The sequence below is a fragment of the Puma concolor genome, chromosome B1 (genome assembly GCF_028749965.1).
Source record: "Puma concolor isolate L17-30 chromosome B1, mPumCon1.1.hap2, whole genome shotgun sequence".
NCBI classification, from domain to species: domain Eukaryota; kingdom Metazoa; phylum Chordata; class Mammalia; order Carnivora; family Felidae; genus Puma; species Puma concolor.
The window spans coordinates 151,686,128-151,705,221 of NC_141670.1; the positions used below are offsets into that span (position 1 = coordinate 151,686,128).

At 36.4% G+C, this 19,094-nt stretch overlaps 1 protein-coding gene and 1 long non-coding RNA gene across 2 annotated transcripts in view; one reads left to right on the forward strand and one right to left on the reverse strand.

Moving 5' to 3' along the window:
• The window catches only part of LOC147581957 (uncharacterized), a 286,206-nt gene that overhangs the window by 242,312 nt on the left and 24,800 nt on the right, over nucleotides 1–19,094 (reverse strand). The gene's annotated exons all lie outside the window — the stretch shown is intronic.
• The window catches only part of TMPRSS11D (transmembrane serine protease 11D), a 38,132-nt gene that overhangs the window by 10,546 nt on the left and 8,492 nt on the right, over nucleotides 1–19,094 (forward strand). The window contains exons 5-8 of the mRNA XM_086702839.1: nucleotides 3,120–3,187; nucleotides 10,031–10,188; nucleotides 13,760–13,798; nucleotides 16,639–16,816. Coding sequence (XP_086558965.1) covers nucleotides 3,120–3,187; nucleotides 10,031–10,188; nucleotides 13,760–13,798; nucleotides 16,639–16,816 — 443 coding nt within the window. The remainder of the gene's footprint in view (nucleotides 1–3,119; nucleotides 3,188–10,030; nucleotides 10,189–13,759; nucleotides 13,799–16,638; nucleotides 16,817–19,094) is intronic.

The following is a 19,094-nucleotide window of genomic DNA, read 5'->3' on the forward strand; positions in this document are numbered from 1 at the left end:
CTGTTGTTGAATGAGTGAAAAAAATGAATAAGGCCATCTAGAAATATTGAAAGCACCAGTTTGCAAAATATATGTATCAAAACCATGAGCGCATTCTGACTAAATGGGATGGGTCTCTGTCAATAAAACAAAAGATTTCACTCAGGATTCATACCTGGGATCAACTGAACTGTTGAAACTCCCCTTTGTTATCAGGTGTGATAATGCAATAAATTCTGCAAACAATTGCCACTTTTTCCAAAATATATCTAATTATAGTCCCATGAACAAACTAGCTCATAGGAAGAGAAAGAAAACAATACCCATTTGAGATTAATTTTATCATATCACTTAAACCATCAGGGCTTCTGGGTAAAATTCATTTCAGTTACATCCATTTAACAAGCATTAATTATTGGGGTGCCTGGGTGGCTCAGTCGGCTAAGCGTCTGTCTCTTGATTTCAGCTCAGGTCATGATTTCATAGTTCATGAGGTTGAGCCCAAAGATGGACCCTATGCTAACAGCACAGAGCCTGCTTGGGATTCTCTCTCCCTCTCTTTGCCCTTCCCCTGCTTATGCACAGGCCCTCTCTCTTAAAATAAATAAGCTTAAAAAAAAAAAAAGCATTGATCATTACTTAATGCCAAAAAAAACCCAATTTGATAACATACTTGACAATGAAATGTTCTTTGAATGAATAAATAAAAGATGCATTCTATCTGTTGGTTCCTGTGCCAAGTCTTAAGGATACAAAATAAAGACATCATTGTAGTCAGAGGCTCACAGTGGTCTCCAAAATGGGGTTGTGCATTCCAGGGAGGGATTCACAGTAATTAATTGTGAATACTCAAATACTTGGATATCACTCTATATGTTTTCTTCTCATAAAGAGTATTTTTTAGAAGGAAGTGTTTTGTTACTATTTAATAAATGGATTGGCATTGGTACCTTGTTTGGTTTTATGTCAGCTGGTCCCACACAATGTTTGTAAAGGTATCTTGAGGGAAGAGGGGAAGGGCAGTAACACTTTTACTTGTTCTGAGTAGATTTCAACAATGTGCAGTTTCAACTGGATTTAAAGATTTTATTATCTAGTTCTAAAACTAAACAAAGTCTCCCCGAAATCACTAAAGGAACTGAGAAGAATCCTGCAAAACACAAATTTTAAAACCACAATTCGGAGATAACTCTAATATGCCAAGGACAGTAATGACCAAGTAAAGGAAGAGTAAGGTAATAACAGAACTGACACTTCACTGCTACTGACTAAAGCAAATTTACCAAGTGAAGCAAAAAACAGTATCTTTCTTAGAAGATATTTAATACACACAAACACACATACATACCCTGTCTCTTCAAAGTGTAAGAAATTAGGCGCTTTTTAAATAAAGTTCATACCATGGAGAGAAGACTTTGAAAATATGTTTAGCAACAGGTCCATCATGAGGTGTTTGGATTTTCTTGTGTTTTACTGAAAATGTTGCATCTTACCTATAAAAGTGCTTAGACATGCACACATAAAAACTGGGGGGAAAGGATTAACTATCATGTTTGGTTGATTTTGAACATACTTCTTTTAATGTTTTTTAAATGTTTATTTATTTTTGAGAGAGAGCACAAGCACGAAAGGGGCAGAGAGAGGGGGATAGAGTATCTGAAGTGGGTCTGCATTGTCAGCACAGAACCCAAGGTGGGGCTCAAACCCACAAACCTTGAGATCATGACCTGAGCTGAAATCATACGCCTAACCGACTGAGCCACCCAGGTGCCCCTAAACACACTTCTTTAAAAAACATATAAAATGAAACACATTCCACTTGGTTTGCAAGGATAACCAATTGAAATCAGGGAAGATGGAAAGTCACGTGTTAAATTTCAACAAAACCTTTGCACAATGGTTGGGAGGGACTGACAACTTTGTGTCATGATTTATTAAATTCTGCCAATGAGGCACTTTATACATTTAGAGCCACGTAATGGTGTGGAAATGTCTTCAGCATTCCAAACCAAGTATTTAAATTAAACTTAGAATCATAACTTTGAATCATTTTATCACAAAGTATTTCAAAAATTATAAATTCTATCCACATTACCAATGAAAATATTTTTACTAAATATAAAGGGGATAAAATGACTAAATGTTTGCTCTGTTAATTTGGTCTTTTTAATTTCTAATTTCGTCAATGTTTTATAGTATATATTATTAGCAGTACAGTGTTACTGCATATATATAATTTATAAATAAATATACATGTTTGTGCTACTCATGCATAAAATATTTTATCCATAGGAATGCATAATCAAAAATTTTTGGAGACCACTATAATAATAGATCATATTGCCACATATTTTATCTTTTTCTTGAAAACTGAACTTTCCATATCTGGTTAAACAGAAAAGAAACTGATAACTGGAGGGTGGTTGAAATCACAAAAACAACATTATTTCCATTATTCAGCTCATGAATAATATAAACAAAACCATACCTATCAAAAAGAAGACACTAAAAATAAGGTGATTTATCTTCATGGGTAGCTAATAAGATCTTTCTTCTCTAATGATGGAAATGTGTGATAACTGCAAACATTCTATATATAATTGTCTTACACTTTAATGGCTGGTCTATTAACAAATTTAATGATTCACTTTGTTAGAATTTAAATAATCCACATCTTACTTCAGTTCTTATCAACTATGAACATTACTGAGGTATGAGAATTCTAGACTATTCTAGAATACAAAGATAATACTGATACCCTCAACCAGTGAAGAAATATAAAATAGTACTCTGTTTTTCATTGTTTACTTGATTTTTGTCCAACACCCTTGGGAAGAGCCACCAAATCACACTGAGTACAACATCTGATGTTTAGATGCCTTCTAGTGAAGATGCATCCTATCCATTATCATGTTTGTATCATAAGTGAAGAAATAGGCACTGCATCAAAAGGCTGTTTCCCCAGATTAAATCAATCCTATGTGTTGAGATGAACTAAAATTTCATTGAAATTTGAACTGAACTGAACTGAACTGAAAACTCCAGTCCCTATTCCTCATTAACTTAAGTCCTGTGTTGCAAGGTTGGGAGGAAGGAGAACAACTGGAAGCATAAAAACATTTTCTCCTTTCTTTCTATAGATTACTAAAACATTCCAAGAATCAAATTTAAGAAATCAATTCATCAGAGCTCATGTTGTCAAACTGAGGTAAGTGGAACTATATAAAAATATATATAAGCTTAGGGGCACCTGGGTGGCTCAGTTGGTTAAGTGTCAGACTTCAGCTCAGGTCATGATCTCATGGTTCGTGGGTTCGAGCCCCATGTCAGGCTCTGTGCTGACAGGTCGGAGCCTGGAGCCTGCTTCGGATTCTGTGTCTCCCTCTCTCTGCCCCTCCCCAGTGTATGCACGCGCTCTCTCTCTCTCTCTCAAAAATAAACATTAAAGCGTTAATGTTTATTAAATAGTAATATTACTAGTAATATATTAAGCTTATATTAAGCAATATGGCCCATTTGACTTTTGTTCACAGCATAGATAATGAGACATTCACACAATTTGTTGCAATATTATGAAAGTAGTATTATGGGCAGCTTAAAAAACAATGCAAATAAATAAAAACAAAACATGCCACATTTTGATCTATTACTAATGTAAGTAAGCATATCACTTGAATACATGGTAGAAAAAAAAGAAAGGTTAAAGAGAGTTGGGTGAGGGTACAGTAACAAGGCGATCCTACTGTATAAATCCAGTGGATACCATTCACAATACAGTCTATGTAAACAGTGCCCCCTTGGAGTTGTGCAATTCTGTGGTCCTGGGCATATTCAGCCAAGATCAGAACACTACGACCAACATCAAGCTTTTTGGTTTGTATCTGCCTGGAATGCTATAACACAAAGGACCTTGTGGTCAAATCCAAGCATGTGTGGCATGAATTAACAATAAGGGGAGTAGCAGCACGCATTCTAGTTATTTGACATTCCTACCTTAGTTGAATATATACTTATCTGTGTGATGTGATGAGACAGGCCCTCCCAGCTAAAATAGTGACCCTTACTGACCTTACCACAAATGCCTCAAATGCCCACATTACCCAATCCTTCAAATAATATGCAAAAGTCCTTTGAAAGGGAGGTGTTTCCCAAATACCACCACCACAAGAAAATTAATAGTTCTTATTTGCTATAGAAATAGTAAGTCCAGAGCATGAACATCTGGTCAGATACGTTTTGTTGAGAAATGAGAGGGGAAGGAAGAATCCATGGGAAGAGTACTACCAAACCAATTTTAGTCAGTTCAGCACACTTTCGCCTTAGCACTGTCTTGTGAAAATCTCTGTACTAGCCACTGGCTTTCAAAACTTGTAGGATTGATGGGGCGCCTGGGTGGCGCAGTCGGTTAAGCGGCCGGCTTCAGCCAGGTCACGATCTCGCGGTCCGTGAGTTCGAGCCCCGCGTCGGGCTCTGGGCTGATGGCTCAGAGCCTGGAGCCTGTTTCCGATTCTGTGTCTCCCGCTCTCTCTGCCCCTCCCCCGTTCATGCTCTGTCTGTCTCTCTCTGTCCCAAAAATAAATAAAAAACGTTGAAAAAAATTAAAAAAAAAAAAACTTGTAGGATTGAATGAGTCATCTGTAGTATTTTACTTCCCACTTACTGCTCAATCCCCTGCAATCTTCTGATGCCACCACAAAATGCTAATCGCCTTTGCCAAATTCAACAAGGACATTCAAATCACAAGCTCCAAGCAAATTATATCATCTTCTGTTTGGACCTCTCAGTGATATTTGGTACTGTTGTATTTTTAATCCTTCTTAAAATAGTACCATCCTGTAGTTTCTATGACCCTACACACCCTATTTTCCTCTTACCTCTCCATTCACTCCTCAATTTTCTTCACTAGCTCTTATTCCTTCTCTGCATGTCCTTCAAATGTTGGACATTAGGCTGTGCTATAAGCCTCTCATCTTCTCAGTTCACATTCTTGACTTTCAGTGGCTTAATTTACCCCTATATGTTCATCATTCTCAAAGTTGCATCTCTGGGCCAGTCCTCTCTTCTAATCTCCAGTCATGAATGTACACAGCCATCTCCTTAATGTCATCACACAGGTGTCTCACAGACAACTCAACTTACTAAATCCAGACCTGAACCTATCATCTCTCTCCCACCAAATGTTACCTCAAATTAATTGAGGTGTCACTTTCAACCTAGTTGCTCAAGAAATATGTAAGTCATCTTTAATTCCTCCTCTCCCTCAACCCATACATCCAATCATCTAATCTTTCAGTTCTATTTTCTAAATATCCCTAAGATCCGTAACTTTTCTTCAAACAGTGCCCTCAACCATCTCTCTCCTGGACTATGAACAGCCTCCTAATGAGTCTCCTTTCCTCCAGTCTTGCTCCACTCCACATTCTACAAAGCAGTCAGAAAGACTTTTTGAAACAAAATTCTAAACATATTACTCCCCTGGTTAAAATCCTTCCATCCTTCCATTGGCCTCTCCTGGGCTTATCTTTCACTATCATCCAACTAGACTTCCTTCAGTTCTTCACTGGCCCTAACCTCAAGACCTTCATATAAGCTATTCTCTCTGCTGGAAATGTGCACACACTTTTCCCCCTTTCCCTTCAGTTTTAAACACAGTGTGTAAATATAAAGCTTGAGGTACGGTAAGTCAAAAAAAATCAGGAAAGGATTACCCTTAAAAAGATAGTTTGTTACAGTTCACAAGAGGAGGGTACATGCCTCTTTGGTAGAGTTGTTATAAAGATCAAATAAATTAGTGTAAAACACATGGTCCTGTTTGGGTATCTTATTCAAAGTTTGTCATTCACTAAAGATACCTCTTCTTTGAATTGGTTCTTCTACTTTTGTTAGTCTTTTCTTGTTGACTTGTAGGAATTCTGTATTTATAGTAGGTAGCAATCATTTGTCACTTTCTGTGTTGCAAATATATTCTTCCTGTCCATAGCATATCTTCAAACCTTATGGCATCTTTTATTGTGAAAAGTCAGTTGCAAATAGTCTTATTTAAGAAATTCTTTCTACTCATGTATGTAAAGACATTCATATTTTCTCGTAAGTTGTAAACATTTTTGCTCATATTTAGACACTTTGTATATGATATGAGAAATAGATTTAAATCTTTACATATGAGTCATTTTCCTTCCATTTGTGATACCACTTCTGCAATAAATTGTTTACATATGTCAAAGAATCAATTTCTGGTCATTAATTCTGTTCCTTCCTATTAAGCTTAATACTTGTCATTCAAATAAAATCTACCACTATAGATTTATCTATTTCTCCTTATGCAATATATTTTGAGGACATAGTGTCAAGTACCTATATGTTTGGAATTGGTATATCTTCCTCAGGAATTAGTTCTATCAAGATATTAATCTTTTTTATCCCTAATTAATTTTTTTAATCTTAAGATATCTTTTTGTAATGTGTATTTATTTTTGATGAGAGAGAAAAAGTGTGCAAGGTGGGGAGGGGCAGAGAGAGAGAGAGAGACAGAGGATCCAAAGCAGATTCGGTACTGACAGCAGCGAGTCCGATATAGGGCTCAAACTTTAGGGCTCACAAAGCATGAGATCATGACCTGAGCTGAAGTCGATCACTCAACCAACTGAGCCACCCAAGCACCTCAGTCTTAAAATCTCTTGTGTCTGGGGCGCCTGGGTGGCGCAGTCGGTTAAGCGGCCGACTTCAGCCAGGTCACGATCTCGCGGTCCGTGAGTTCGAGCCCCGCGTCGGGCTCCGGGCTGATGGCTCGGAGCCTGGAGCCTGTTTCCGATTCTGTATCTCCTCTCTCTCTGCCCCTCCCCCGTTCATGCTCTGTCTCTCTCTGTCCCAAAAATAATTAAACGTTGAAAAAAAAATTAAAAAAAAAAAAAATCTCTTGTGTCTGATACCATTATAGCTACATTGACATTCTTGTGGCTATCATTTTTCAATATATTTATCTATCCTTTTATTTTTATTATTTACATATTCTTATAGGTTAGACATTTCTCCTAAAACAGAAAGTTAGATAATATTTTCTAATGCATTCTAATCATCTTTGCCTTATTTTAGTGATTATCCTTAAAATTTAAATAAGGAGAGTTGGCTTAATCCATTACCCTTCTACTTGGAACTCTTATTCATGTTATTATGAATGATGTTTTAGCGCCACCTTATTTATAATGACACCAAATCAGTCATTGTAATGATAGATTACCAGTTTGTCACTTTCTCTGTTCCCTATTTCTTACTGTACCTCAACTCTCCTACGTTCAATCTCTTTCTTACTGAAGTACTTCATTTATAAATTTTCACAAGAGTCAGGGCATCTGGGTGGCTCAGTTGGTTAAGCGTCCAACTCTTAATTTCGGCTCATGTCATGATCTCACAGTCATGAGATCGAGTCCTGCTTTGGGTTCCATGCCAAGCATGGAGTCTGCTTAAAATTCTCTCTCTCCCTCTGCCCCTCTCCCCTGTTCATGCTCTCTTTCTAAAATAAAATAAATTTTCACAAGAGTAAATGATCTGTAAAGTATCTTTTTAATTTTTCTTTGGTCTACAAAAAGTCCTATTTTATCTTCATTCTTGAATAAGACTTTAGTATGGATATAAAATTCCAAATTAATAGCTATTGTGTCTCAGTGCTATTGTGCTCTCAGTGTATATATACAATTATATATCACCTTTTTCATTGCTATTAAAGAAACTGTCCTTCAGTCAAAATGTTCTTTGGTAGCTAATCTCTTCTCCATTGTCTGAATATCTTCCATTTGTCTGTGGAGTTCACAGTTTTTTAATGATGTATTTGTATGTGTGGGGTTTTTTTTATTTAGTATGCCTCAGATTCATTGTGATCTAAGCCTTCATGCCTTCATCAATTCTGGATAATTCTCATCATCTCTTGTAATACTGCTGCTCCTTTGTTTTTGTTATTCTTTAGTTTTGCATTAGGTAAACACTGAGCCTTCTCTAGTCTCTTAGCCTCTATTTGATCTGTTTCATCTCTTTATCTGTTACGTTTTGTGTGATGTCTTTATGTTCATCTTTCAGTTCACTAATTTCTCTTCAGCTTTGTCATATTCTATGTAACCCACCCATTGAGTTTTTACTTTCAGGGAAAAGTTATGATTATGTATTCCTGTCTGCAAGCTCTGTTTGTTTCTTTTGTGAACCTGTCTGGTCTGTTTTGATAAAGTCCTATACTTTTCTCATATTTATAATTCCCCTTTTATGTCATTAGTCATTTCAAGTATAGTTATCTGTTAATTTTATTATGTGACGCTTTTGAGGATGCTCTCCTTTTTCTGCTGAATCTAGCTCATGATATGTTGTTTGCCATTGGGATTGTATGCTGATATTTAATCCCACTTCATAAGTAAGACACTATGCAGCCTGGATTTAACATTCAATATTACAGAGCATTTGTTACTCCAGGAGGATCAGCAGCATATGGACCTTTTTTGTTTGTCGGTTTGTTAATTTCTTAAAGTTTCTGGAACCATGAAGGTGGTGGTACTATAAATCCAAAACTTTCAGGTAGCTAGGCTCTTGATCATAAATTATCAGAAGAATCTTCTTTTTTCTGTCTAGACCTGGAACCCTAAGACCCATAGACCTACAGACCTTTTTTCTTTTCTTTTTTTTTTTTTTTTTTTTAATGACATGATGAGCGCGTTTTTTTCTTTCCAATCCATGCTTTCATTGAGGGTTTAGTTCTTTGAGAATCCTGGTCTTATTTAGAAACCTAATGTTCATCTCCCTATTTAGCACTAGCCCAAAGAGTCCTCTCCAGCAACTATGTAAATGCTAAAAGTCAAGCCTGTTGGATACTCTAGTGCTTATCACATAATATTCATTTTCCTTATTTTTGGCTTTCCAAGATTTCCCTTCCTTTAATGTGACTTTAGCTTTGCATTCCAAATGAAATGTATTGTATTTTATCAAACACTTCTGGTTATTTTATATGGAGAAGGTTTTTTTTTAATTATTTGGGCTTTTGAGATGTTAGAAATGGATATAAATTATTTCTTCAGTGTCTGCTCCTCCATCTAAACTGCAAAATCCATGAGAATAGCAACTGTGAATCTTGGTCACAGCTAATTTCTGAAACCAAGAACAGTGCCTAGTGCAAGAAGGTACCTATTTAATATTGCTAAGTAAATATTAAATTAATATCTGGAATAAATATTACAGCAGAAATGACTATTGAGAGGAGAGGAGGAGGCCTAGAATGAATATGAGAGACAAATTTGTCTAAAGCACCTTTTCAGGAGAGAAGATGGCCAATGTTAGGTGAAGGAAATGATTTACATGGTAATTTACACAGAAAGAAGTGGAAATTATATCAATGTTTGATAATTATAGCCTTCAGTCAAATTATTAAGGCTCACTGTGAGAACTATCTGCGGTTAGCTGATAACAGAGGTAAAATTTTAACATATGACTACAAAAGTTAAATTTTGCTTTTGTAGCCACATTAATGGGTTTAGGTAATAGAAAATTAACCTGAGGCTTTAAGTCACATAAATTTGGAACCTCTCTCCTTACAGGTTTGTTTAATGAGATAAGGGTGTTTTGTTTTATTTTTTAAGATATGTGAAGTCTAATAAAAGCTAATATGTACTGTATACTATTCACTCTTCCCAAAAGTTTTGCATATATTAATGGACATAATCTTCATAACAACCCATTTTGATGTGAGGAGACTTAAATACAGAAAGATTAAGAAACAAATAACTTACCAAAGTCAAACCATAAATGGCAGAGCTAGTATTATTCAAATTCTGGCATTCTGACTTCAAAGCAAGCTATACCAAATAGTGGATACAACATACTATGCATCAAAATCAAATATTTGTGGAACAGCATTGTGTGATAGATCATTAAGTATGCAAACACTGTTACGTGACCAGTTAAATTCTAAAGTTGAATTGCCCAAATGAATCTTTTTAATGTTTAATCAATAAGAGTATATAAACAGAACAACTGAAAATTATAATTATCTATTTTTTAATATATTTATGGTTTTCAGGCAAGAGGGTAATGGTGTGATAGCAGATGTTGTCATGAAATTTAAATTCACTAGAAACAACAATGGAGCATCAATGAAAAGGAGAATTGAGTCTGTTTTACACCACATGCTGAATAACTCTGGAAACTTGGAAATAAACCCTTCAACTGAGATAACATGCAAGTACCATTTTTATATACCATTTTATCCCAACATATCAACTAAACCAGTTTTAATTCATATTTTAATTTAATGAGACTGACTTTTCTTTCTTTGGAATTAAACTTTATGAAAACTATATATTATAAAGCTAGACATAATACATAGTTCTCTAATATAAAACATTCTAAAATTTAAAGAATCATTTAGCATTCATATAATAAATTTTATTTGCTAAACATTCTTTATTACTTTTCCCTCTCAACACTCCTTATCTCTCAACAGGAGAGACATTACTGTCAGATCTTCAATCTGTAGGTGTGCTATAGGAATGGTAAATAGCTGCTCAAGGTCAGAGAACAATTGAATTAACAATCCACCTCACCCAGAACCCAGCATTCAATCGGGAGGTGTGTGATTAATACTCCTAGAATAAAGAAGAAAATTAGAAGATTTAGCAACATCCCTAACTCCTCTCTGAAAATATCTGTACCTCTTCTTGTCTTGAATCTATTTTCATTTTTTCCCATCCCAATTGCTACCACTCTGGTCCAAGCCCACATCATTTCTATCTTGAACTATTTGCACTAGCCTCCATACTACCCGTTTTATATAGTGTTGGCCCCTTCCAAACTATTGTCCACATACTGATCAAGTTATGTTTTATATTTTAAAACATAATCTCATCATTATTTAAAAGCTTCCCATGACTTCCCACAGAAACACAAAACAAGCAAACAAAAAAAAGACCTGTAACTGGGATACCCAGGCTTACCCAGGACAGTCCCAGTTCATATTTGTCCAAGAACCATTATTAATATTAATCCCTAAGTATTTTGGTTTGGACAATAAATGATATGACCATCTCATTTAAAGCCCTGCATGATCTGGTTCAAACTTACCCCTTCACCTACTTATTATACCACTCTTCCTTATTCACCATAATCTGGCCACATTTTCATTTCCTCCACCTGCCAAACTCTTCTCCTGACTCAGGGCCTTTGTATACATTGTTTCAGTTTCTTACAATACTCTCTAGTTCATCCCTTTACATCCATCAGGTCTCATCTGGGTCACTGGTTTCTAATGTAAGCCTTTTCTAACTTCTATTACTCAATTATTTACCTGTATCATGGACTCCATTTTCCTTCATAACATTTATCACAATCAAAACTACAAAATTATTTGTGTGATATTTCTGTTGATTGTCTTCATCCTACTCTGTAAGTTTCCTAAAGGCAAGAACAAGTCTTTCTTGTTCATCCCAGTGTGCTTCTACTATCATCTACTACATAATAGATGCTCCATTAATATTTCTTGCATGACTGAAAAAAAAGATTTGATATGTACATAGAATTTAAGGACACCCCTCCAACTTTGTCATGCACTATTAATAAACCATGATTCCCTTAATATAAGCTCAGGATTAAAGGATTTTGGTAGCCCCCACACTGGACTGGTATTCAATTAGTATGTGTCTGTTATAGCTGTACTAAGTGTTACAATATTGAAATGCTTTCCTATCTATCGGTAAACCACCACTGTACCAAGCCCACAAAGATGTCTCCCCAGCCTCTTCAAATCCTCCCATCCCTACCCCCAGACTCTCAGTTCATCTCCCTGCAATTGAAGAGTTAATGCTTAGGGACTTCCAAGACACTGCTCTAGCTCCACGGTTTATTACATCCTTCGGACTGGCTGGCTGATGCTCATCCATTACAATTTGTTTAATCCCCACAACCATAGACTCTACTTTTATTGTTCCCACTCAGAAACGATGGACAATTGCCCAGAGTCCTGCAATCTTCATGTAGGGGAGGCAGGATTTGAACTCAAGTCTCTCTCATTCAAAGAATAAAAAGGAGTGGTCAGTTTTTTTTTTTATTCCTGGCATCCAAAAGGATATTTGGACTCCCCTGACACAAAGCAGATATGATACCCAAACCCTGTGAAAGTTCTGGCAGGAAATAAGTTTACAAAAATTGATTTTAGAAATCATGAAAACTTGTCTGAGAAGGTTAGATATCTTTTATAGGAAAAAAGAAACTGGTTTCTCATTAGAAGCTTTCAAGCAAGGAAGGATATGATCGGACATAGATTTTTAGGGGAAAAAAAAACAGCCTGGTAAAGTGAAGGCAGACACATTGAAAAGTGCAAAGGTGGAGGCAGCGAACGCAGACTGAAGGTTGTTATAATAGCACAGATGTTAGGGGCGCCTGGGTGGCGCAGTCGGTTAAGCGTCTGACTTCAGCTCAGGTCAGGATCTCGCGGTCCGTGAGTTCGAGCCCCGTGTCGGGCTCTGGGCTGATGGCTCAGAGCCTGGAGCCTGTTTCCGATTCTGTGTCTCCCTCTCTCTCTGCCCCTCCCCCATTCATGCTCTGTCTCTGTCTCATAAATAAACATTAAAAAAAGAATAGTACAGATGTTAAATGATGAAAGCGTGAACTAAAGTAGTAGCCAAAGGGATGGGGAGGATAGGCCTGATTCAAAGGATAGTTAGAGGCTAGAAGATACAAAATCTGAAAGCAAATAAAATGTGAAAATGACAGGAAGGGAGGGAACTGTGAAAATGACAGGAAGGGAGGGAACTGGAGACTGTTTCAGAATTCTAGCCACTGGTAGAAGTGGAATCATTTCCTAAAGGAGGAAATATAACAAAAGTAGCAAATCTGGGGTAAAATTTGGTGACCTTGAGTTTGAGAGGGCTGTAGCATGTGCAGACCTTAAACTAGAATAGACAGATCTTCACTATCTACTATCAACATAGTTTTCTGTCTGCGCCCTCCTCCCATTTTCCCACGTCACACTTTCACTCCTAGCTCTACTGACTTCATTGTTCCACAAACATCATACATCTCCACGCACTTGTGCCCACTACACCGTCCACCTGGAATACACTTTCACTGCTTGTCTACCTAGAAAATTCCTTTCATGTCTTCAGAATACAGCTCATATGTTTTTCTCACCATGATAACTTGGTGAATATCTCAAGTCGCATGACCACCCTCTCCTTTCTCCTCTCTACTTCATACTTAAATTTATTTGAATGATTTTTTTTAAATAATTTCTAAACTGTAAGTCATGTGAGGGCAGACCTCCTGTATTTTTCTCACTGTTACACCTCAGCACTAAGAATTGTATCAGTTGAGTAATACAGACGTATCAATATATACCTACATATATATTCAGGTAAATGAAAACTTAACTTCTCTTATACGACTTATCACATCATATCTCAACAACTTGCTTATGTTTCTCTTTTCCCAACTAAACTGAGTGAATTGAAAGCAGGAATATCTTTTAAATATCTTTTAAGTATCTCTTAGTGTTTGATGAGAAAAAAGCACAAACTTAAGTATAGATAACAATAAATTGGGGGAAGACTGTAAACACACATTTCTAGGACTTATGACTCAGAGATTCTTTCAGCAGATCTGAGATGAAGCCTAGAAATCTGTATGTATCTTATCAGGCCCTAAGTGATTCTGATGGTGGTTGTCTGAAGACTACATTTAAGAAATTAAGACTACATGTAATAATATACAGTCCTTATTGTATTCATCTTACTCTCACTTTTTTTTTTAACACCAGCAATTACTGACCAGGATACAGTGGATATGTTCACTCAAGGTAAGTTTCTAAATTACCTTATAAAAATGGTTTCCAAAATATAAATAGTAAACATTCAAGTATTTGCACTCTTTGTCAAGGTAGTTTCTATTGAGGTGTTATTTTTATTCTTACTTCACTCCTGTGGTCTGAGATAAGACATTGCTGATTCCAACGGCCAGTGATGTGTAGGTTTTCCCCTCCTTTTAGAGGAAGGTGCTGGCAGCAATGGCATTCTGTGTCAAGTCTGGCCTCAGGAAAAGTTTTTTTGCAGCTTTGGGAAGCTTTTCCTGCCCCAGTTCTATGGTGGCACTCCCTTAGACTTATAAACTATGTTTGGTGACACCATTTATATGGCTTCTCCTAATGACCAGAATAGCTTGCTTTGTTGTGGATTTAGGTTAATCGAAAAGTATAGTAAAAAAAAAAAAAAAAAAAAAATTATAAAAAGTGATGTTAGTATTAGGTCTCAAATCTTAAGGAAAAGTCACTACTTTCCAATGTCATTCTGTATACTCTTAGGCTAGGATAGCAGAAATATAATCCCTAGAAAACAGCTGTTTACTTCTCTGGCTGATGAAATATAGTTAGAAATTAGTTCAATATACCTCAATAGCTGGCCTATCTCAGATACTTAAGTGATGTTACAAGGTAATGGTACCTTTTTCAACTTCATTTTATATTTAATTCATGCTTATTTTTAATGAAAATGTGCTTAAGTAATTTACTAGGGAATTTGGTTGAAGGATGAAGCAGAGGAACTTATGTTCTATGTATATTCTTTTTTTTTTTAAGTGTATTTATTTACTTTGTGAGAGAGGGGGGCAGGGGAGAGAGACAATTCCAAGCAGGCTCCACACTGTCAGGGCCCAGCTGGACACAGGGCTCAATCTCAGAACCATGAGAGCATGACCTCAGCAGAAATCTAGAATCAGACCCTTAACTGACTGAGCCAACCAGGTGCCCCGTTCTTTGTATATTCTTAATGAAAGTCTAGAGGTCTGTAAGAAAAAAAAATGCGTTTGGATGGATGTCCTATTGAAGTAGTGTCACTACTTTAGAGCAATAGAAGTTGTTGCTGATGATTTACTTCTTATTTCTTAGTAATAGACTAAACAAAAGGAAATAAATCATGGGAATGAGGATGAAGAGGGCTTGAATGATCATTTCAGCTTTGGCCATTGGAGTGTTCATGGGCTTTCTCCTTTAAGGCACTTAAATAAACCTCATCTAGATGCTTAGAAACCCTCAGTTACCCTCAAGAATATTCTGTGAAATATGCCCTTGAAAAATGGCACATTTGGTAATATAGAGTCAGTTACAGAGGTAGACTGGAACTTCCACGATGAGCTGGATTACCACTATGGAGATTTCTTGATGAAAGCAGTTTTCCTCCAACTTCAATGTGGACATGAATCACTCATAAGAATGTAGCTTCTAATAAGTTCTGAGGATCTGACATGCAGCATGGTGACTACGGTTAATAATATGGTATTGTACGCTTGGAAGTTGCTAAGTAGATCTCAAGCACTCTCACCATACACACAAGAAGAGTTAACTATGTAATGTGATGGAGGTGTTGGTTATCTTGATCTTGGTAATCAACAATATATATGGATATCAACTCATCACACTGTACACTTTAAATATATACAATTATATTTGTCAATTACTCCACAATAAATTTGGGGAGAGGGGGAATGCAGCTTCTGATTTTTTTTCCTGGTGTGGGTCTTAGAGTCAAGTTTTTTCAGCTTTGAGGTATAATTGACAAAATTGTAAGATATTTAAAGTATACAACATTATGATTTGTTATACATATGCATTATGAAAAGATTCTCCCATCTAGTTAACATATTCATCACCTCACATATTTACTCCCACCCTTTTTTTGGTGAGAACGTTTAAGTTCTACACTCCTAGCAAATTTCAATTATACAATAATGTTATCAACTATAATCATTATGTTTTGCACTAGATCCTCAGCAGAACTTATTCATCTTACAGCTGAAAGTTTGTCCCTTTTTATCAAATTCTCCACATTTCCCCCACCCTCCAAGCCCCTGGAAACTACTTTCTATTCTTTCTTTCTAGGAGTTTGACTTTTTTTTTTTTTTTTTTTTAAGATTCCACATATAAATGGTATCAGGCCGTTTTTGTCTGGATTTGTTTTTGTCTGGATTATTTTACTTAGCATGATACCCTCCAGGTTCATCCATGTTCTTGCAAACAACAGGATTTCCTTCCTTTTCAAGGCTGAATAATATCTCTGTATACATGTATGTATATACAAATATATATGTATACATCCCTTTGTGTGTGTGTATACACACATACACACACACACACACACACACACACACACACACACACATTCTCTTGACCCTATTCATTCATTGATAGACCCATAAGTTATTCTACACAGTGCCAACATGTCAACATTTTTAATAAACTTCCAGGGTATACCCATACTGCAGGTCCACAGATCATACTTTGGAGTAGCAAAGCTATATGGAAATTTCCTAGTGAACTTGTGGCCTGAGCTGGTATATCCAGCACTAACCTATCTTAACCCCTTTTGATGAGGAATTTCAGAGAACTCTAAAGTTGCTCTAGAATTTGAAGTCTCTATGTCAATTAAGTTCAGAAATATTCTCTAAAATGCAGTCTATAGGCAATAGTAGTCACAAAGGTACTCTAAAAAACAACACATTAATCTTGCTTTTGGAAAGGCTAGCCTGTTCTAAGGACAAATACACAAAAGACAGAAAAGCTGTAAAAGATGGAGAGACTCTAACAGCATCTCCCAAATGTAAATGAATCATAATCTTCCCAGCACATTAATGCTTTTTTCTTATTAGGATGTGGGGCCCGTACAGACCTAATAACTCTGTCTGCGGAGAGGATCCTAGGAGGCACTAAGGCTGAGGAAGGAGACTGGCCATGGCAAGTCAGTCTACAGACGAATAATGTTCACCACTGCGGAGGCATCCTGATCAGTAATATGTGGATCTTGACAGCAGCTCACTGCTTCAGAAGGTAAGGCTATAGCTTATCTACCCACCTGGGAACAACTAGGAGAGACAGATACAGGACTCCACCCTGGACTGAACATGATTGGATTATGCTAGAAATAATTGCATGTGGAAAAAAATTAATGAGCCTTTTCTTCCTATTCATGATAGCAAAAACATTTTTTTTCCTCCTTCAGCTGGCTAATTTAATACTATTTTTCTCTTTCAGGTAATAGTGTGCCATCATGGTAAAGAACAATGATCTATATGTAAGAGTGTTTAATTTAAATCCTAGCTATGAAAACTTGAGAAATTTACTGAACCTTTATAAGCCTTTTTTTTTTTCCTAAATTAGGAAGATACTATTATCTGTGTCTTAGCCTTATTGATAGGATTAGATACACTAATGCAAACATGTTAAGTGTTAGCAAAATTAATTGCTGTAGGAAATTTGCACATTACATCATATAAGCTGATCAGCAGGCTCATGGCTGATCTGAGACTGCCTTATGCCATTAACTAATTCTTTCAAAACAATTATTGAGTATCTACTATGAGCACAGTATTATCACAGAAGGTAATTAAACACTGCCTATACTTTAAGTGAGCCTACATTCTAATGTTGGAGATAGACATACACAAAAATAATGATCAATAACAGTGAGTAGCATAAATAAAATGAATTTAAACAACTTCTAGAAAATTCTTCACTGATGTGACTAAAGGATAGTGCTAACATGAGGGTAATAAACTGCCAGTGGATAGTAGGATGCATAAACTTACTCATGATAGAAATTTAGACCTAGATGACTCAAATCTGTGAGGTTCAGACACACCTTATTATTGGAGCATCCTTAGACCCTAACAGTTGCTGGGAATTAATCTCAAAACATTCACTAAGTGAAGACATCTAAACTCAAACGTGCCTCTGACCATATCTACTCTTTTCTCAGACTCACTCAATATCCATAGTCTAAAATCCAACTTACTACACACCCATAGCCCTCCTATTGAAACAATCCAAATTTCTTTCTCAAAGCATGAACCTTGAGCTCCAGTCAGACTGCATTATTCTCTTCCCCTGGATTCTGCCTACTTTTTCAGGTTTAAGAGCATTGTGCGCTAGTCTTGTTAAACTTTACTACCTCTTAATTTAATCGTTTTGTAACAGGCACTATATTATACAGCAATACCCTCAAATCTGCAAAGGACTTCTTAGAAATAGTGAAGATTTTTCAGAATTCCAATACGAAGAAATGGAGGAAGGGATATTAACATTTTAGGGAGAAGAAGAAGATTGAGAAAATGCCCTTAAACCTGAAAAATAGTAAGAGAATAATGCAATCTGGCTGGAGCTAAAGGTTCAATCTTTATTTCCACTTTAAAGGCCAAAGAAGAACTATGGAACTAATTGATTTTAATCGCTTCTGAGTGTGGGAACCAGAAATGCAAATGCTTGGATTTAGTATAACAAAGGCTGTAATACATAAACAGTCTGTATTCTAAGCCCTATGCAGACCCAACTACCAAAAGCTAAGTAAAGGATATCACTATAATGAAAGTCACCATTATAAATATCATCAACGTTTACCAAAGTAATTCATGATTTTAACTTTTTTTTTTATTTATTTGGAGAGACAAAGAGTGAGCAGGGAAGGGGCAGAGAGCCGGGGAGATAAAGAATCCCAAGCAGGCTCTGCGCTGTCAGCACAAATCCCACAGACAGTGAGATCACGACCTTAGCTGAGATCAAGAGCCAGACACTTAACTGACTGAGACACCGAGGCACCCCATAATTCATGATTTTAAATGCTTGGAACATCTTTGAATTATGCCTCCCCAATCCTTCTATTCACTACTAAATTGATCCAGGAAAGCTAACAAACTATGTGAACCTTATATTGGCACACTTCCAGTAGGCCTGATTGTCACTGAGAACCCATCAACGAGGATTTCTGGGGACACAGCCAGCCTTACATCAAGATATATAGATGTGATAAGGCCCTCCAAGAGTCCATGAGAAGATTTTTGAGTTATCACTTCCCCTATGAAGTCTTCCCTGATGCTTTCTTCCTCCCCCATGGTACTCTCACAGAAATCTGCTCACTTATCTTTAGCAGTAGTCCCTGTGATTTATGATACTTAATTGTCTCATGTGGAGCTGCTCATGAACAGAGACCATAGTTATTTATATATTTTTAAGATTTTAAATTCCAGAAAGTTAGCATACAGTGTAATACTAGTTTCAGGTGTACAATATAGTGATTCAACACTTTCATACAACACCTGGTGCTTTTTAATCC